We start from the raw sequence: 21,400 nt of genomic DNA on the forward strand, positions 1-21,400 counted from the left end.
GGTGGGAAAGTCTCTTGTCACCCCCTCAGCTGATCTGTACTACCTGATGAGGGTGCCTTTCTCTTAAAGGCTTGATCCAGTGACTTCTGTCCATGGAAATGCTTCCACATTATATGGAGTATTTCTTACTCGTCCGTAGGCTTTTCTGATGGATAAGAAGTGGTTGGGACTCTCACTTCTGTTACAAAAAGTGACAAATACCTTGTAAAAATAAGGTTTCCATGTAGATTCTGGTAATGAGCTTATAGACAGGAATGCAGTCGGCTCCTGCAGGGCTTACGAGCAGTCCCCTTCTCCCACCTCCCCTTGGATTCAGGAGGAGGAAAAGGAAAAAGCCAATTAAGTTTATTGGTATTTCAGCCTGTAAATAAGACATCTACATTCAATCATAAAAACAGATAAAAACATTTTACAGAAAATTGTACAGATTACAAATTTAGTCCATGCTATGTTATTGCTGTTCCAACACTTGCAAGCCTGGTCTTCAGAACTGTCTCAGCTGTCTTCCTAGGAAGCTGGGTAGGTTGGTAAGGCTTAAAAATATTTAGGATTCTGTAGCTAAAACCAAACAGAAACCAGCTGAACTGAGCAGCAACCACGCCTGTGTGCTACAGAGGTGCCTCTGGGTGAGCCTCAGACCAGTTTCAGCCAGGTGCAGAGCAGCCCTGAAAGATAAAAGGAAGAGATGGGCGTGTGAGTATCTATCTGTACTGCGCTGCTTGTGTTTCTCATTTGTGTCCCTTCAGCCTGTGGGTGAGTTCTTAGAAGAGAAATCCAGAAATGAGTAAGGCTGTGGCAGTGCAGTGTAAACAAATGCTATTTTGAAGCCAGTGCTTCCTGTGGGCCTGCTGCCCTCACTGCTTTTGAAGATCAGAAGTCTTACAGGTAGCAAGGAGGAGAGAACTGTTTTGATTTCTGACTAACAGGATCTCTGCGAGCTTTAGACATGGCTCATGTTTAGCAGTAAATAAGTGAGCTCTTGTTTTGGGGCACATCTAAGATCCTGCCCCTTCAGCCTTCCTGGAAGGAGGTGGCAGGTTTCTGCCAGAGCATGTTTACTGGGAATTGGAGGGAGTCTGTACAGGGTGGGAGCTGCAGAGAAATGAGAAGCGACTGCCTGGGCCAGAAGGAAACCTCTGGCTGGAAGGCTAATGTGCCTTCCGAAGCTCTTGCATAGCTCTTGTTTGTGCCTCTTCAGGAGCACTTCAGGAGTGGCTCTTAAGCAAGACATCAAACTCTACTGGAGCTGGGGGAGCTACCTCGTAGTATGCCACTGGAGTTCTGACACTGGAATTTAAGAGATGTAAATGACCTCAGAAATAAAAATAAACTTTCTACTTTGTCTGGTTTTGCATTAGAGGGCAGAAGGGTTCTCTTCCCTCGCCCTCCTTACTTGATAAGGGATTTATGGCTGAGTTAAAGAATTTATGAAGCTGCAGATTCAGAAAAAGGATTAATTAAAAACAGTAACATGGGACTTTTTCCGTCAAAATACATGCACCAACACCCAGTGCAAGGAAGAATTGAACTACAGCTACAGGAAGCCATGGGGCTTACATTGTGTCAGTGCCAGTGAGAGGAGGCCTGGCGCCACACTGCAGTACTCCCCAGCGTTACAGACAGCATGAGAGTACTGGCAGATTTAAAAAGGCAAAAGCCCCCAACACTCAGTTCCTGAAGAAGCCTCGTGGCAACTGGTGCTGTGGTAGGTGGCTTACAACAGCCCAGGCAGCCCCCTTCTCCCCACAGCTGCCCTTCATGACCACCCAACATGATGTCTCACTGCTCTCCCTACTAAAGCAACCATGCCCAGCTGTGCCACAAGGTAGAGGCTCTCCTTTCTAGGCTTTCCTCTTCAGACCACATTTTATACCACTAAGCTTCAAAACATCTCTAGCCTGGAAATGTCAGACTGTCACAGATTCCTCTAACTCAAAACCTCCCATTTTCTGCTTCTTGTCACCTACAGTTACAAAAAGCATTTCATTAGCCCTGCCTGTAAATCAGATCAGTGCCAGTACTACTACCCTGAAGCCTCAGGGTGCCTGCACATCTGTCGTCGCCACAGTTACCCCTCCATTCTTTGTGACATGCAGCACCTCAGCTTGAGTGACGAAGTAGGAGTTCCTCCCCCTGACAGCCTGGCCGCAACTGCTTTAACAATAAAACACAGATACTGGCAGGGTATCGTCCTAATCCACTACACATCAGCCTGGATGCTAAAGCAGCCATTTAAGCGGTGCAGTTCTGTAACTAAATGGACACAATGCTGTCACTCCTAATGCCCAGGTAACCAGCAGATGAGTTTGGTCAGGGACCTTTCCCGTCTTACAGTTTCTCATCCACTCACCAGCACTTTGGTACACAGTGAGCAGACCTCTGCAGCACAGTGCCCAGGTTCCTGCCACCACCACCTCCTCACCTCAGCAGCACCTGACCTCTCTGGGTGCTGGGTATTCTCAGATGTACAGCTTCAGTGTCTGTAGGAGCAGAGCCATGGACAGCTGAATGGTTTCATTGCTGTAAACTCTCAGTGGAGGGCAGAGAAGCCACTAGGTTCTTTGGTTAGAAAGCACTCAGGTGGCTTAGGTGCCTCAGTCCTTATTTGCAGAGGTGCAAATGCCAAGGTAGAGCTCTCAGAAGGGCCAGGCTTAGCTCCTGAGTTGCTCCCAGCTTTGCCCACTGGCCAGACACTGCACAGGAGATGCAGGCCTCCTACAGCTGCAGGTTCACAAACTCTGAAGAGCAAAATACTGGGTGATGCAGTAGCTGCAGTGTTGTGTCAGACACCAAGGAGAGCTCTATCCCCTCCTGTCATAGTTTAACTCTCATCACCTCTGACTAAACACTATACAGGCGATGATGAAGACTTTCACCTACTTAAACCCCCCCAAACAATAAACCACAAAAATTCAACCCACAGCCCCTGTCTGTGGAATATCACAGGGTGTTACAAATACCTGGTAGGGCCACTATTTTTGTGCATTGCAACTCCACTAAAAAACCCCAAAGCTCTCTCCCCAGTAACCTAAGCAGTCTGCAGGCCTTCTAAGAACAGTTGATGACTGTGTAAGGATCAGCCTGAAACCCTTCTGACATCAGAGATAGACGAGCTACTTGTTTCCTGGACATAAAACTCCCCTTCTTTCTAAAAGCAAATGGAGCACATTACACACATTCGTTGCTGGGACCTCGCTGAAATTTCCTGCTGACATAAGAAAACAAAACTGCTGCTAAGGAACACTTGTAGTTCTGAAAGTACCTCCCACTGAGCGACTGGAGGGGCAAGGATGGGAATACAGTCACGGGTGAGTGTATTTTAACTTCTGTTGAGAAGGAAGGTGGTCTGTTCACTGTGAAAAAGACATCTGTAATGAGGAAGGAGATTGGTTTAGTGGCTTGGATGTATGGAGAGCACAGGGAGAGCACAGGAGAGCATGGGTGCCTGCCAGGGAGGGGCTGGCTCACAGAAGGAAGTAAGTGCAAGAGCAGCAGCATAGGACAACAGCCTGAGCTGAGGGCAGTCCCCAGGTCGTAGTCCTGCAGGTCTGTGCTCTTGCTGGCTCAGCAGCTGGGGTCTGCAAGGGGATTATCCACTGGGACACATGGACACCAAGGCAGGTCCTGCTAGCAAGGAGCATCCCAGCTTTCAGAAACACAGCGCTGAGGCTTCTAGTAATCATTTCCATTTAGATGTTTGCTCTGCTACGCACATTTGTAGTTAGTACCTATATAGGAGGGGAGCTAAATAGCTCTTACTTTCCCGACTTGGAGTGAGTTGCAATGCAAGAGAGACTTTAAAAGGTAGAAACTCAAAACTTAAATCTTCTGAAAACCTTCAAAACAAGAATTGTAAATCCCATCATTACACTTTTGACTACCTTTATGTGGACCTGAATATGTTATACTGTATTCCATTATTAAATAGTAGTGCCATCTATTGAATATTATTGTAATGGCCTGACACACAACCCAGGCTATAAGGTCAGGCCACGTTTTCATACTGGTCCTTTTTAACTCTATGAAAATGAAATATACAGAGTGAGCATCTTCATCATGTAGGCAGGTTGTTATTCAGAAATAATACTGAGCTTCTTTCTGTAATAGAAGATTTAACATTATTCCTTTAAAAGCATGTAATTCACTGCTGAGAATGAGAAAGGTATTTTCAAAAACTGTGGTGCTTGTCTTGGTTACACCTTCAACAAGGATGCTGACAGTTTTAAATCGGGTTACCTATAAGGGAATTCAGCATGTAGCAGGATCAGGTATTATTTCTTTCATGATGACTTTTTAAATTCACTTTAAACCCCAGAATTTTCCTAACAAACAGTGTCAAATGAGTTTTCCATGAAAAACAGACTTCCAGCAAACCAGAATGTAGCTGGATTTAAAGACTAACTTTCCTTCCTTCCTTTCTTTCTTAGCCCCCTTACAGGAAACACTAACACTAGAAACAAAAATTGCAGTGGAAGTGACCTGAGTTTTTAAAGCAAATCCTATAGATTTGTCTTCCCGCCACCCCGCATCAGCTAGATTAAAATAAATGATGCAATTCTAAAATATGGGACTTTTACATTAAAGTTAAGTAATTTTTCCAAGGCAACAGGAACAGCTCTAAGCATGTATCAGTACTGTAACTCCAACAGTATCACTCCAAATACAATCACTTATATAATGTATCTTTCAACTTGACATGAAGTTTTATGATTTATCCCAAAACAAACTGTAGCCTTTCTGAAGAAATAGAAAGGATTCAGCTTCCTTAGAAGGAGAATACTACTGGAAGCAAGAAAATTCACCAATTCCAAATCAAAACACAAACACAGTGATGATCCAGACCAAAAAGTACCTATGGTAAAATCTGAGTTCTTCTAGAAGTTCTCACCTTTCTAGGAGCTGTATGCCCTCCTTCCCCTCCCAGTTTACATCTTTTTTTTCTTTAAATTCTGTCAGGTAAGCCTGTCCTTGCAGTGGAGTGCTTGTCCTACATTTTTAAGTGCTTAAAAAGAAACAAACATAAAAAGCTCCAACAATTTCAAACCCAAAAATGTTTCCAACACTTCCTTCTCCCTTTTGTCTTGAAGTGTTTGCCAGATTCAACCCACATCTGCAAATAGTTTTAGTCCTCCTTTCCTCTCCCTCCCCTGTATCTATATATAGGATACAGAAAAAATACCTACTTCTGCTCATTTCTCTTTATCCATCCAGGTTTTTACTCGATTCCATCTGTGTCTTGTTTGAGATCTGCATCCCATTTTTTCCCCTGAAATATGCAACTGCAGTTACTAGTGGCTTATGTTCCAAGATACAATAGCACATTAAGTTAGTGTATTTTACATTATTTTTAAGACTAGGTATGACTAGGTTTCTCCCTCTTCTCCCCCACCAAAACAAAATAAATTCATTACAAAGGAGAAATGTTGAACAATACAGTAAAATGTGGAGTATGATGTCACTTTCACCTTCAATCAACACTGACTCTGAAACTGATACATTTTTTTAAACTATATTTCTACACTGACTGCATCCTTCTGTAGTTCAGAGCTCCCATTTATGGTGAACGGTTCTTTAGTTTTCTTAAAACAATTGTCTGATATTACAGGCAGCTCTTTTGGGCTGAATTCCAGTTCCCAGAGAACCACCACTGCTTTAAATAGCTGCAAATAGATTTTTAGGACTCATTTTGCAATGATTTTTTATATCATTCTTGTCTTCAGAGTGTTCCAAAGTTAAAAAGTATTCTCTGGAGCACAATTAACTTGTAATGAACATAAAGAAGGAAGCTTTTGCCTGTCAGGCCTTGATAGCAGTGTAATATTGTAATGATTTTTTCCTGTTTTGTCTGTTTCCTGTACTTCTGCCCAACTTCATAAAGGCACGCTCATTTCCAGATAAAATAGATTATCAATAACACAATCCCTATGGACCATGTAAAGTCTGCTCACATTACCCAGAGTGCTGCCTTTAAAACAGAAATGTTAATTTTCTTTTCTGAAAAACCACCTTACAGAGAGAACAATATGGTTGCTGTGAAATTTGCCCATAGTTACTACATGCTGATAACCTTCACTATCTTGAGCTACCAAGTTTGTCTACTATGACAGGAAATCCTGTAAAACACAAACACACTGTAATGATTAAAGGCATAACAAGTATGGATTTTATTCTCCTAGGTTAAACATTTACTAAATTCTAAGATACAAAGCTTATAAAATATTTAAATCCTACCATTTTTCAAAGTTCTAAAGTGACTCATGTTCTATTTACTGCTGGGTTTGCTACGGCACTGAATTTCCTACACTGAATGTCCTTTGTTACACTGAATGTTCCAGTGATCCTGGGCAAACTCACTAGTTTGGAAGTCAAAAGCATCATGATATGGTCAAATTAGTTCAAATTTCAAACTAATAGTCAAACCCTTGTTCTGGGACTAACTGAAAACCTCATTCTGTGCTTGTTAGTTCTCCTCCTTTTTCTGAAACAAATTAAAGAAAGAACAACAAATCCAAAACCAGACCCTGCAGCTCTCTCCCTTATTTCCAAAGCACTGACTGGCTGAAGAACAGTGGCCCCCCTAAAAAACCCGAAGCAACAACAGCCCATGGCAAGGCACAGCTTCCTAGAGACCACTGGAAGCAGTCATGCCTGCTAGAGATGCAGTGCAGCGGTCAGTGCTCAGGCAGACTAATTCTGTGCTTGCTGTTGGGTGAGTGGTCATGGAGCAGCAGGGAAGATAAACGACTTCTAAAAATAAGGGGGAAAAACATACCACAAAGTGGTAAGGGGATTTAAGTCAGATAAATGTCAGCAAAAAGCTCAAAGAAATTTTCAACATGAAGCTACTGTTTAAACATTAATGATGTTAAAGAACAAATATCTCTTTTCTCTGAAAAAGGAACACAAAATCTTTTGATAAGAAAGCTAGCAACTGTTATTAACAATAGCTTCTGCTGTTTTATTGTCCCTTCAAAACACTTTATTTAGTTTAGGTTTAAGTGAGGCTCAGGTTCAGCTACTAGTCATCTTTGTAAGCATGGATTAGTATTATTTTTTAAAAATTCATAAGGTAATACCTTATTTAAAACAACAACAGCGCAAAATCCAACATCTGAAATGAGACTGCTGGCAGATTTCTCTAGATTCTGCTAAAGCTGCAGAATATTCCCCTCACTTTCTTTTCTTTTGGCACAGTACCTGTGTTCGCAGAAACTGCACCTCTTCTGTAAGCAGCTGCTTCTCTTTGAAGAGCTGATTCTGTTTGTTGAGCAACTCCACTAACTGCTGGGCAGTGGCCTGGCAATGCTTGTCAAGCTGCTGTAACCTGGGAGAAAAATAGATAAAAGGGTTGCAGAGCATCTGAAGTTGGAGTTCACAGTAGAAGCTTTGATGTTTGCACTGGCGGGTGCAGCTCCCAGCTGACAGAGCTCAGTCTGGTGGTTGGGCTGAGACTGAAGTATTACTCCCAGGATGGGCATTCAATATATTTTATCTTTACACTTTAAATGAGCACTTTTGAAGGTTTGCACTTCTAATTTAGAGGCCTTATCATGACACGACAGCAAATTTGCTTTGCTATTAAGTGACATCAGTAAAGCCTGCAGGACTGCATCCTGATCCCTGTAGCTAAGCAAGCTGCACGCTCAATAGCTGCTTCATAACTGCCCTCCTGAAACACAGGCACTAGCAGAGAGTATAAATCCAAATACCCCAACGCCCTGACAAACTGGACCTGAAGTGACAAAAACTTTTGTTTTCTGTCCACTGCTCTTTGCAAGCTTCTCACATCCAAAACTTGTTACAGAACACAACATGTATTTTGAGTGAGCTTAGTGATAAGTAAACACGTCTGTGTAGATCCTTTAACAGTGTAACAGGGATTCCTAGGAAAGGATGAAAAGAGTTGAAGGAATAAGCAGGGGCCTTTTGCTTACACTTGAAAACAAGTGCCCAAGTTGGGACAACACAGGGCAACTGCCACCTTTACTTCTTTAGTCACAAAAGTGAGTATGGCTTGCTATGGCCATAGCGACTGTTCACTACTCCTACCACAAAAAAAAAACAGTCTGTTTGGCACCTGTAGCATGTGACATAAACACAAAGAAGCTGGAAATTGTGTTTTTATATTACATGCATTTCACTCTTTAAATACAAATATCTCTAATTAGAAGTCCTTCTGGATATCTTAGAAGCTTTTTGCCTTTAAATAACAGTACTCGAGAGAAAAGCCTACACAGCTTTAACCACTATGCACTTAGGGAGCATAAACTGACTGGTTTTGTCAAGGTTAGTTCTGAATCTAAACTTTGCACTTGCTTTTGTAAGCTATTTCTTGTGCAATATATTGAAATACAGCTTCAGCTGAACATGGTTTTTAGGTTGTCTCTCTCATACAAGCTATGTTTTTAGTAGAATTAGTTATATGCTTACAATAAGGTGTGTGATTTTCTGAGCCTTTCTACTTTCAAGTTCCGTGTGGTAGTTTTGACTTGTACAGCTGTCATAACTCAGCTAAGCTCATCACTCTGAATATTCACATTCTTATTAGGATTGTTCAAAGAACTGCTTTAGTAAACACCCCCAAATTTCTTGATAAAAAGCTAGGAAAATCTAGCTGAAATAAAATTGCCAAAATCGATGTCAAAGCCGGTATGTACTGATCTGTATCTGCCAGCCAACTTCCTTGCAATCAAACCACAACGACCATGTAGCGAACACTGAATACTCGTATTTCAGTGTCCTGTTCCTCTGCTAACATTTCCTTGCAAAAGAGATTTGAGGAGTTGCAGGACCATCCCCCAGGGATCAGAACAAAACTAAATGCAGTGAGCTGCAAACAGCGACAGCTGGTTGTAAATGTCCAATGAAGCAAACAAAACCACCGGTTTGATAGTACAGGATATTCTGCTAACTACACACCTAGATGCTCTGTGTCTAATTTCATACTGCCTATACCTTCCAAACTACACCATATTGGTACAGGAGCTGTTTATGCTTCATTTCTTTACTAAAGGTGATATCAGGGGCATTGAACTTCAATAAAAAAAAAACAAACCACAAAGCAAAATTCCCACCCACAACCCCCCACTCTTGTACTGTTCTTTGTTTTGTTTTCAAAGATGGAGCTTTTCCATGAGCATCTTGATCCCAGGGAGTGGAAGAACAATGGTGGTATTTGCTAGAAGCAACATCATAGTTTCAGGCTGGAGAGCTGAGCTCTCCTCACTGCTTTGCCGTTCATTTCACAGAACTATAGAATGGTTTTGTGTTGGAAGGGGCCTTAAAGCTCATCCACTTCCAGCCCCGCTGCCATAGGCAGGGACACCTTCCACTAGACGATGCTGCTCAAAGCCCCATCTAACCTGACCTTGAGCACTGCCAGGGATGGGGCACCCACAGCTTCTCTGGGCAACCTGTGCCAGTGCCTCACCACCCTCACAGGGAAGATTTTTTTCCTAATGTCTAATCTAAATTTGCTCTCTTCCGGTTTAAAGTATTCCCCCTTTTCCTATCCATACCTGCTCATGTAAAACATCCCTCTCCAGATTTCTTGTAGGCCCCTTTAGGTACTAGAAGGCTGCTGTAAAGTGTCCCCCATGAGCCTTCTGTTCTCTGGGCTGAACAAGCCCAGCTCTCTCAGCCTGTCTTCATAGCAGAGATGCTCCTGCATCCTATAGACTCACTCCAACAGGTCCATATCCTTCTTATGTTAGAATCCATTTAACTTGAGGAAGTTAAGAGACTTTACTGCACTTCTTCATCTGTAATAAAGACATCTTCCAGCCCTTTATTTCTAAGTCTTAAGGCCATGAAATCCTCCTTATGCATGAGAGCCTGACTCAGCCAACTACAGTCCAGATTCTAGGCCCTCAGAATCTAAGTTTCTGCTGATTTCTACATTCAATTAATAATTTTTCTGCTCTGTTAATGTTTCAGTCTCTTTTAAGAACAATTATATAGTCTTTGAGAGACCCTCTTGCACAAAATTATTACACAGTTATTTTATTATTACACATATGCACCCTGACCCACATCTCTGCAGCAACACGATGAGCCTTGCTCATCACTGTGTGTAGGGCTCATCCAGCGGCTGGTGCAAACACTGCTGTCACAGCCCTGAGGAGAGGCCCTTCCCTGGCATGCCTCTCCTCTCACAGGAGAGGGCTCCAGCTGAAGAGCCACCACGTCAGTGTGAGGGACTTCCTCCAGTTCTGGCACCCAGAGAGAAGTCATTTCCAGCTCATGTGAATTTTACATCAAAACAACACTTTCTACTAGATACCCACAGGCAGCCCATGCAAATTTCAGAAACATGACTGGATACAAGCTTCACCATGCTCTATTGCAAAGCTCTGTATCCTTTCGGATCATGCTAAGGATGATACAGATAAACTGCTGTAAACAGACAAGTCGTTAATTATGGCAGTACTACTCAATTATGCTTTTCTATTCTGTACCTTCACCTCCCACCATGTTACATTTAGACTGTCCCCTTGAGCAGAGGGAGAAAGATGACACAGGCACTGTGCTGGGTTTGACTAGCATGCCACAACTTTACTATCATCTGAATCTCTCTCCAGTGCTTGAGTATGGGGTTAATAACATTCCTCTCTGCACTTCTGGGTTGCGATGGATAACGAGGGAGTAGTTCTAGTCAGTGCAGATCCCAGTCCGTGAATTTCCAAATTCTGTCAGTCTGCTCTCCCAAAACTCTTGCCAAGCTGGCCCCTGTCCGCATACTGGGACTACCAGCCTGCTCCAGTGCATTTAGCTCCCGAGGACAGGCTCTGGGCCCTCTCACAGTATCTGCTATTATGTGTGACATGTGCAGCACAGCCACACATTCCCATATGCATTGTATCTGGCCTGCCTGCTGATCTCGTAAATGATTCAAGATGAGAAATGAACAGCTCCACCCACATTCACTGTACTTCCCATATGTTACAACTGCACATCGATGCCTGCCATCATTTTTACAACTGGGTGACAGAACCTTCTGCACATTTTGCTAATACAAGTGACTAAGGTTGCACGGTCGCCACGTTCACTTTGGCAACACTACCTACCACAATAAATGTATATTGTGTCCTGAGCATCTGAGTGACCGCTATATCCCCACACTCTACTCCAAATGAGATGATCTTTCCACCAAGGTGGCAAGATCTGTCCAGCTGGGATGTTGAGCGGCTGCTCCTCCTTGGCCTGGGAGTGCTGAAGGACAGGAATTTACTCCACACTGTGTCATGTTACTTCAAGGCACAAAGTGAAGACATGTAGCTCTTGAACCATGTTATGTTTGGACTACTTACAGCACAACCTGGCACTACAGAGTAATTTCTCATTTAGTAGTAATAATACTACCCTTCAAATAGTTTTCCATTAACCACTCTATACCAAAATTCCTATTTCTACAAGGAGGAAAAAAAGAGGCAGCTTTGCGATATGAGTGGTTCTACAGAAGGAGAACAAAACTGAGGCATCACAAGCAGTAGCGAATGCTTCAAGGTAAATGTTTTGCTCTGATTCTCAGTATTTGAAGCTCGTATGCAGCTCATATGCAGTTTTATGTTAGAACAGCTCCAAGCTACCTTGCTACTTTGCGCAGCTACAACCTGCTGGAGACTACACCTCTCGCTCCATACAGCAGTAAAATTTAGAACTGAAACTAGGCTATACCCTAGCCTGTCCAGAAATGAAACAGAAAGGGACGGATAGGTTTCTTTACATTTCGACAGTTATGGGTAGACAACCACTGCAAGCCCCTGCAGAAACTAGGTGAAACATCAAACACAAAGCAGAGCTTTGGCACCGAGGTGAATCCTACTCAGCAGAATAAACTTCCTTTGTGTCCAACACCACAGAGCTGGACTGGCAACCCCAGGCTTACTTTTAGATTGTTCCCTTGTCTGCGGCCTACAGACAAAACCAGAAGCTTCCTTCTGTTTTATAAAAACACACTGCTAAACAAGGGCACCCACAACATTCCTGCTGCAAGCCCCCTGCCCTGGGGGACTCACAGGTCCATCAACCCACAGGCAATCTGCAGTGAAGGCAAAACCGATACAACTGCGAGCCCTCCTCTGGGTGTTAAAGTTGATTTGAAAGAAATTAATATGCGAGGATCTGTGGGCAGTGCCCACTCACCTGGCAGTGGGGATCAGTCCTCGACATAGCAGAGGCATTAAGAGGTTATGCACTTTTTCAGCAGTCAGGTTACTGTTGTAAAACGTTTTCACTTTGCTCCACAGAGCTGATTTTGCTGAAGTGGTGTGATTGGATTGCAGCAACCTGCAGCAGCTAAATCACCAAATCCAATAATCACGCTGCATTTACTGGCACACATCTTAATTAGGTTTTAATACAAGTAATCTGATAACTACTCCTGGCCAGCCAGAGCGGAGCTGTCAGAGCTGGAAGGGCTGCTGCTGAGCGGCTGGGCCGGCGCTGCCGCGGCCGCCTCCCGCTGACCCTGGTGAAGCCCCCATCTGCCGGTTGCCACGGTAACACAGGCCAGCCCATGGCGCCCCGCGGCGAGGCCTGGGGCCACACACAGGGGCCACCCGCACAGGGGCCACGGCTCCTGCTGCCCACAAAGCTGCCAAAACCCAAGTCATGACGGCAGGCTACACCGCCTACAGCGTCCTCACTGCCTTCAGGACACACCTCCCGTGTCAGGTAAGAGCGCCCAGCTCCCAGTGTCTAAGCTTGCTCTCCCGTTGCTCCTCTGCCTGCTGGTGGGTGGACACGGCGATCAGAGGCTGCCTCTGGTTGCAAGATGGAAACCCGAGGGAGATGTTGCAGACCGCCGCCATGCTCTGGGGATGCAACTGAGGGGACCCTGCGCCAGCATGGCGGCAGTGCCACATGTGGTAATCGGCCACTTGAGAATCTCAGATGTTCAGAACAGCCTGAATTTTAAAAGCAAATGCAGGTTTCAAGGACAAGCTTGTTACAAAAAGAGGGAACAAGAAAATTAGAAAAGAAAGCAAAGCCCAGCAAACTTCTCCCCACTTTTATAATGTTTTTCCAGGACAGCCCAAAAGTTTCATATCATGTGATAGGAAGTGTTTAAGTAGTGGTGCTTAACAGGTAGTTGCACTGCAACCCATTTTTACACTCAAATAGTCAGGAGTTAGGAAATCCCAAAGGGAAGGTTTTCTTGCAATGCCTTCCCACCCTGGCTCCCACCTCCACTGGTGTTCCCCTGACCACCATCACTGATCTCTTCCCGAGGCAATCACCCACTACAACCCTTCTGAACGATTTCAGTCTAAACCACATAGTTTGGCAAGTCTAATGAAATTACAAAGAACTTCAGCAGTTCCTTATAACAAGAAGCACCATGCAACCTTAAATGCAAGCTGCAGTGATTACACTTGGTTCCTGACACAGATAGAGGAGGCATTGCCTAAGATTATCTCCTGCTGTATGCAAACCCATGATCAGGCTTGCTTTGCCTATGTGAGGATCCTGGAAAGGCAGACTTGCTGGCATGCCAAGAGTTAAGATGTATGGCTGGTGCTTGTGGTGACCATGTTTCTGCAGCCACAAGAGTCACTGGTACTCCCTGCTCCTCTTGCAGCACAGGTTCCCTCTGCTTTCCACCTCAACTCTGCTACTTTTCTGTCTTCCCTTTTCATAGCAGAAATAATGTTGTCTTTTTCATTAAGGCAGAGGTGATATTCATCACCCTTTCATATCTTGAATCAGCTCTGTGGACAGCTAGGACAATTAAACCAGTAGTAAAATTAGTTCTTGTATGAGCAACCTTCACTGTCTTTTGCAGCACTGACAAATTCACACAGTAAATTTTGAAGTAGCTAAGAGTTCATAAATTCAGGAACACAGACAAATAGACAATTACCCCCAAAAGCTTCACTAGTGTCATAAACTGCTATTTGCTTAAGACCCTGATACATAGATCAGGACCTTGAAACAACCTTGAGTGATAAGCGCATATGAGAAGTCCCCATATGCTCCCCAAACGTAAATGGAAACATCTATACAATCTATCCATCAACCAAACTCCATTTTGCCTACTAGCTTCAGAAGCAAACTTTGTGGTATACCCTTCTCATGTAAATTAAAGAAACAAAGCATAAGAGAGAAAACACAGACCAAAACCACCCCACCCCGCAACAGTGAGTAGGGACTTGAACGGACATTGAATGAGCTTCCTCATTTCTGTTACACTCGAAGTCCTGACTTCTAACAGGAGAGAAGATAGCTTAGGGCACACAGACAAGTTTCTGTGGCACGTCCCACCCTCTGAAATCCCTATCAACATTCTGTTGCTACACAGAAGGCCAAGACTGTTGTTTGTTCAGGCAGAGAAGAAATGCAATCATCTTCTAAGCACTTCTAGCTTAGTAAGGTAAGCACTTGCCCAGCTCTACAGGTGGAACAAACTCATCCAGCTTACATTAACATACGGTAACTAGAAGCTAATACCCTTTGCACAGTTTGGAACTGGACACCTAAGAAGAAAATGTCCACATTTCACCATAAAACCCTTGATCCAAGTGGATTTCTATCACCCTTTTTAATTTTTTTTTTTATTTTTTTAAATGTGTATTGAGTAATCTCTAAATTCACTTTTACTAAAGGCACTCTTCATTTTCCCCCACATTTTTAAAGAAGAGCCTATAGTACACCATCTCCAATAAAATAATAATCTTGATATACCATAGCAACAATTATGAATAGTGTTTAATTAAAATTTTACATAGGAACAGTAGTTTCCCCTTGGTTTCAGATGTCAACACTCACTAGTAGAGTATATCTTCACTTCCACAGCTGGTCCAGCAGGTTAAACAAATAGATCGTGTAAGAAACCTGAGCCTGGATCTATTTCTGGGCTTCTAATAGCTTATGTCTAACGTGCTGAAGAGAAAACATTATCAGCCTGCTCTTCAGAAGGGGTGTGTAGCAGCTGGGGCTAGCTGGTATGATGGCCACTTTTAGCCCTCCTGGGTTTTGACAGGAAGGAAACAATGAGAGTGGACGGCAGGCTGGAAAAGATATGGGCGAAAGCTTCACTAATATCTATTTCTGTCTAAATCCCTAGGCTGAAGATGAGGATTTTCCTCCTTTAAAGGAATTCAAAATAATATGATCTATGATAAGAATACAAACTCTGGATCAGGTTTGTTCTAGAGCAAAAATAGTTCTGCCTGTGTTTGAAAAGTGCTTAAGAAAACAATTCTCCAGATCAGTTAGGTTGGCTATTAATTCAGAATGCAATAAAATACCTTTAGGAAAAAGAAAAAAAAAAAAAAAAAAAAAAAAAAAAGCAGGGCAGGGCTTGCAGCAGATGTTGCTGCAGGAATATAATGAATCTTAGAGTCAATTTTTTTTAATTTAAAAGATGCTCACCTCTCTCTGATTTTGTTATGTGCCAGACAGAACAGATTTTGCACAATTTCTCAATCAGGAAAAGGAGTCTTAATAATGCTAAAAGACGCATAACCTAACAAGGTTTCAAAAGTGGTCCCCTCATGTTTATAAGGATTATTCTGCAAAGTATGTATGTACCTTACTGAAATAATTTTTCCTGTGCTTGTCTTACTAGTTACAACAATTTCTATGGTTGGTCTACTTTTTATAAATGTGTGCTCCATTTTCCCCATTGCTTACTCCGATTCATCTTATTTCTTTTTACTACCAGACAAACTGAAACCTTTACAAACTGCTAGTTGGTGTCCACAGAAAGCAATTACTGCATTTGAGTCAGAGATGCTGAGGATTTTTTAATGCAATCTGCCCAATCTGAACTCCTTCCTTCAGAAGCACTTCGCCTTTAAAAAGAAATTCCCAGCATGAACCTCATCAGAAGCGACATGTAACAGACAGTACATGTGGTGTTTGGGCAGGCAGCAGAGAATTGAAAAAGAAGTCTTCACTTTTTCTATCCCATGGCATGTGCAGAATGTACATGTGGCCCAAGCTGACATCAGGCATTTGAAGCAAAAAAACTGCTAAAAGCATCGGCTTCTGTTAATTTACTTTGTCAGACATTGTCTTAATTAAAAAAATACCACCGCTAGAAAGGGTAGTGCAGCTGAGCTACAACTGCTTCAGTTGTTCCTGACAGTCGCAATTGCAGACGAACAGAACAGCTTTGCATTCAGCCCTGCTGTCCTCACTGAGTCCAGACCCTAGCAGCAACCTGCAAGGACTACAGGCTCCCTATTACAGAGTATAAAGCTTCTGTTTATGTTCATAGCTATTAGTACTTGTGTTTGAAAGGTAAAATGTTTTTCACTAGTGACCTTGCAAATGGGAGCTCAACAGTGCCAGGTATTGTCCTTTGGAGCTGGTTATCTACAAGGGAGTCTTCCCAGTTTAATAACCGTATATCACAGGCTGTCAAAAATGTTCTTCAGCATAAAACCAAGGCTGCTACACTGTGTAGTTTGACCACTATGAAAATAAGCTCTAAAAATAAGTGTTAGGTATCTGTGGAAGCGTCACTTGCTAGTTCCTTTGCCTAAACCCCATCACCCTTATTTCCCACACCAGAGGTGTAAATACGGCCCTCTTTCCAGCTCATTTCGAACAAGTGCTTTTGCCTGTAAACTCCAACAGGCAATAAAAGTTTGCTTATTTTCAGGGTTCACACAGGGTTATTGTAGTTTTCATAAATTACAGTGAAAGTAATAGATGTAGGATTTGTGTGGAGGGTAGTTGTATGCTTGTGACATAAAAGAGGAATATGAGTTTATATTGGTGACAGGGGTAATTTTCCTGTGCAGCATATTCAGATAGATGTTTTCCATACAGGCCCCATTGCTCTCCCAGTACAGACCAGATTGCTTCCATTTGTGAACTTACCCTAAGCCTGGCCTAGTCCCCTTCAAATACAGCTCTACCACATATATGTTTTCCAAAGTTACTCTGCCTAGGAAACCAAAGTGATAATAAAGGGCACATACTGAGTGAGAAACTACAGAAATGGCTGGGAAGCTGGTCAAGGTGGGCAGATAAGCCCACGATGTGCACGAGAGGTAGGGAAGATCTGTGCTCAGATATGCAAGGATATATCCAAGGGACCTGAGGAGGCTTCAGCCTCTTATCTCTGTTAGGTCTTGTCACGGTTTAAGCCCAGCCGGCAACCCAGAACCACGCAGCCGCTTGCTCACTCCCCACCCTTCCTCCCTCTGCTCCCAGAGGGGTTGGGAGGAGAATTGAAAGAATGTAACTCCCATGGGTTAAGAGCAGTCCAGTAACTAAGGCATAACACAAACCACTGCTGCTACCACCAATAATAATAATGATAAGGGAAATAACAAGGGAAGAGAACACAACCGCTCACCACCCGCTGACCGATACCCAGCCTGACCTGAGCAGCAATCTAAGCCCTTCCAGGTAACTGCCCCTAGTTTATATACTGGGCATGACGTGCTGTGGTATGGAATACCCCTTTGGCTAGTTTGGATCAGGTGTCCTGTCTCTACTTCCTCCTGGCTTCTCCTCCTCCCTGGCAGAACATGAGACTCAGAAAGTCCTTGGTCAGAGTAAACATTACTGAGCAGCATCTACAAACATTGGTGTTACCAGCGCTGTTCCCAGGCTGAAAGTCAAAACCACAGCACTGCACCAGCTACTAAGAAGGAGCAAAATGACTGCTACTGCTGAATCCAGGACAGGGCTGGCTAGCCAAAGCAACCATGCTCCCACCTCACATGGAGCTACTGTTGTCACGCAATACAGCACTTAGGACCAGGGCTGTAGCTGACTGCAGCCAGCCCCAGTCTCCATAGGTCCCTTGGGTATGCCATAAACCAGTTCTGTGGAGACTGAAGGGAGAGTCACAGCATCAAGGAAACACCAACTGGGGAAAATGTAACATGGAAGGCCAAGTGTAGGGGTTAGAAAGCAAGCTTGGGAATGGCTGAGATGAAAGGAGTTTCATCCTGAGAAACCAGAATTTTTCCAGAAAATGAGAAAAGCTGGAGGACCTGAGCAGTATTGTCAGCCCAGCTTCATGGAGCTCAGCTCTTGTGAACACAGAGTCTACTCAGTGGTTTGTTTTGGCCTATATTAAAAACACGGTGAATTTATACGTGAAGTTAGTGGAACCTGTAATTGCTTAGAAGTACTGAAGGAAAGCAGGAAAGCAGTTCACAGAAAATACATCTTAAAAATGTATTAGTATATTATAGACACTATTACACTCGCTGTAAGAGACTGGCTATTTCATGAAATGTATATATTAGATCAATTGTGCTCTGAATTTACTGCATCGAGCCTGAAGGCTAAACTCAATCATTGCTATTGAAATAGAGGAGGTTTATTGCTGCTTTAGAAGCAAATATCATTATCATTATAGTTATCTTCAGATAACCATTAACCTCTCCACAATAAGGAATATGACTGCAACGAGGCAGTTCAGAGATGAGTATCAACACACCCAGATCACAGCCAGTAGGAAAGGTCAATTATGCTTTTCTGGTGGCAGCAGCTTAGCTTGTGGATGAGAATAGCAACTCTAGTGTCTCTGCAGTAACAGCACAGTGCTGTCAGGAGTACCACACAGAATGAGAGCAAACGTGGCTCCAGTCTGGCTCTCCCACATCATGGCCCGCCACATCAGGCAGCAGTCACTGGACCCTGCACAGGCACCCCACCATGGTAAGATTACAGGCACCTTCCAACAGAAGAAATCATTCTGTCCACCACTGTGCACATGCATGCAGACTCTTCTGTTCCCACTGGATTTTAATTATTGTCAAAAAATCCTACCAAAACTATCAGTCTCTTTTATGTTACAAGTTAAAATAAATATTAATTTTCATGTCCCATCTTCAATGTAACTGCAAGAAGGAAAAAGTACTTTTCCCCTTAGATTACATCAAAAGGTCATGTGTAGTTTTTTTAGGTAAATTATGCTTCTCTCATACTACTTCCCCACATTCTAGTCTTTCAGTGGTAAGCAACGGTAAGAGTTCTGTGAAAGAAAGGTTTAAACAAGAAAGCTCAGAAGTCTCAATATGCTTTTTGGAACTAAACAGTCTCACGTAAGTAGTTGGACAATTAAAATTAAGTGCCTGAAATTACTACTTGTAAATTAAGGAAACAAAGCTGTGTCTCTTTGTTTAAAAACATAAACATGGTTTTTGTTCTGTGTAGGGATATAGAAGACAAACACATGCAAAATGAGAAAAGAGATCCACCTACTATCAGTCAGTAACTTGTCTCTGTAGGTGTGGTAATATCTAATACTGCTTCTGCAGCACAAATGTACCATTACTCAAAATTAATCACTTGGAAAACTACAGAAAGAAATAATGTATTTCTGAAGGAAATGCACACTTTTGCTAATGCGCACCATGACGTTGGTGAACTCACATGCTAACATGGCACAGAAAACACAGCCTGGGTTTCTGAGAGACTGTTAAAGCTCAGCAGATGTCCCAAGAGAGTCCAAGGCCCCTACTGAGGTTCAGTGCTCCAACTCCACTCCTCAGTAACCACCGCAAGAGCCTTCCAGAGAGATACTGGTGGTCTTGGCACTGCTCCTGGTGGCCAACTGTCCACATCACACCTGGCTCAGCCTCGGCTGGGGTGAGGTAATGAACAGGCCGACCAAACAAATCCAAGCCTCCCTCCTGAGGGAGGCTACTTTTGATCAGTGTTGAGCAACATATGCAGGCTTGAGCAGGGGGGCATGCAGGCAGCGCAGGAAAAAGCGTGCACTGCTGTAACTAAACTGCAGATTAAGCTGAGGACTGCTGTTTCCTAAGCTCCAGATAAGCAGCCTTCTGGAGAGTTAAGAAAAAAATGAAAGAGAAAAAAAGAGCAGTAATTGTACTTTTGCTTTTAAATTATTGGAATTCAGGGTATACTAGAGCAGTATGCGTCTCAGTTTAAGATAGTATATTTTTCAGCAAAGATCCTCAATATGGGAGATGCTTTTGTAGTTAATGGTTTGTTTCTAATGCCTCTGAAACCATAATGTACTGCTCAGCAAGTATTTACTATGAATGAATATTTAGCATCCCTAGTGTGATCTCCCTACATAAAAATTGTGATATGGGATCATAATGTACTTTAAAGTCTCTTCAAATAAAGTAATCTGAATTTTACTGAACTCCTCTACTGCAACGTCAGATTTTTAATTTCCTTTGAAACAAATAGTATCAGTGAGATAAAACTGCATTTACAGGTGTACTAAGAGACCCGATTTCATTGATACATACAGAGGAATTTAGAGTTCTATTGTGTGACAGAAGAGAACCAACTAAAGCCTATTTCTGTTTAAGATCTAGACACAAAAGCTTTCATCCTGATCCAGAATAACTCCCATAGGCTGTAATGTGAACGACAGAGACTCCTGTAAAACTCACAAAACGTACCAAGAGCCCAATCCTGTGTCACTAAAAACAAAAGGAATTTTGCCTTTAATAGGGGTAGGCCCCTTGTTTGCATGAAGAGCAACTTGTCAAACAGAATACAGATGCCAAGCTGGTACATTATAGCCACAAGCACAATAGATCAAATCTTGTTTTTAACTAAGCATATCCTAGAAAGAGCAGTTTTCCCCCAAAATCTGGGCATCAGCTACATATTCAATGAATTGGTGTCTCCAAGTGTCTGTAAAGGATGCCGGAAATTTGCAGAAGGGCAGGAGCTTCTTATTTAAAAGAGAGGGAAACTGTATGGATTTTTTTGCACTCTCATTCTTTATAATGAATTCTTTATAAAGAATGAGAGTGCAAAAAAATCCTAACCACACAATAGCTCTCTTTCAAGTTTAAAGTTCAGAATTAGATCCCCCAAGTTTCCCTGTACATTAAAAGAAGTGCACAGAATAATGATCTAAAAATCCTTCACAAAAAACCAACAAGCAAGGATGAAGCAGTACCCGCCTGGGGGCCAATTGCCTCTCCAGCAGCGGTAAGGCTGTTACTAGGCTTGCAGTACCATTTGTTCCATTACACAATCTCCTGAAGCCTTTTACAGAGAGCTAAAACAACTGCCTGTACCAACACGACACATGGCTTTCCATCCCGACTCTTTGCTAATCCAGACGCTCCAACCATCTTTCTTTAAGATGCCATATGGTTGGCAGAAGCCTGTAGATCTAGCAGCACATCTGCTTGTATGTTACTTCTCCCCTCCAACTCCCCCCTCCACACCACAAAAGAGAGAGCAAATAATTATTTAACATGTAACCAGTTAAACTGCATTTAAAGAGGACAGGGATTATTTAGCTCTAGATAGTTTAAAAACGTAGATTGCTGCAGAAGATCATTTCTCTCTTAGTGATTTGAGAAATACAGAGAAACAAAACAAAGAAATGAAAGGCACATGGGCAAAATGATTGCTGCATTTGAATTATTTAAATGACTGCCATTTCAGACCTTATGCCCAAAGATTTATTTCCCACATTAGTGTG

At 42.8% G+C, this 21,400-nt stretch overlaps 1 protein-coding gene across 3 annotated transcripts in view; it reads right to left on the bottom strand.

Annotated features, from left to right (window-relative positions):
- Positions 1 to 328: 328 nt before the first annotated feature.
- The window catches only part of SDCCAG8 (SHH signaling and ciliogenesis regulator SDCCAG8), a 117,530-nt gene continuing 96,458 nt past the window's right edge, over positions 329 to 21,400 (bottom strand). For all 3 annotated transcript variants that reach the window (XM_065680159.1, XM_065680160.1, XM_065680158.1), the window contains 3 exons: positions 7,198 to 7,324; positions 5,184 to 5,266; positions 329 to 665 (listed from right to left, as the gene is read on the bottom strand). In XM_065680159.1, coding sequence (XP_065536231.1) covers positions 5,216 to 5,266; positions 7,198 to 7,324 — 178 coding nt within the window. In that variant the 3' untranslated portion in view covers positions 329 to 665; positions 5,184 to 5,215. The remainder of the gene's footprint in view (positions 666 to 5,183; positions 5,267 to 7,197; positions 7,325 to 21,400) is intronic.

The sequence above is a fragment of the Lathamus discolor genome, chromosome 5, assembly GCF_037157495.1.
Source record: "Lathamus discolor isolate bLatDis1 chromosome 5, bLatDis1.hap1, whole genome shotgun sequence".
NCBI lineage: Eukaryota > Metazoa > Chordata > Aves > Psittaciformes > Psittacidae > Lathamus > Lathamus discolor.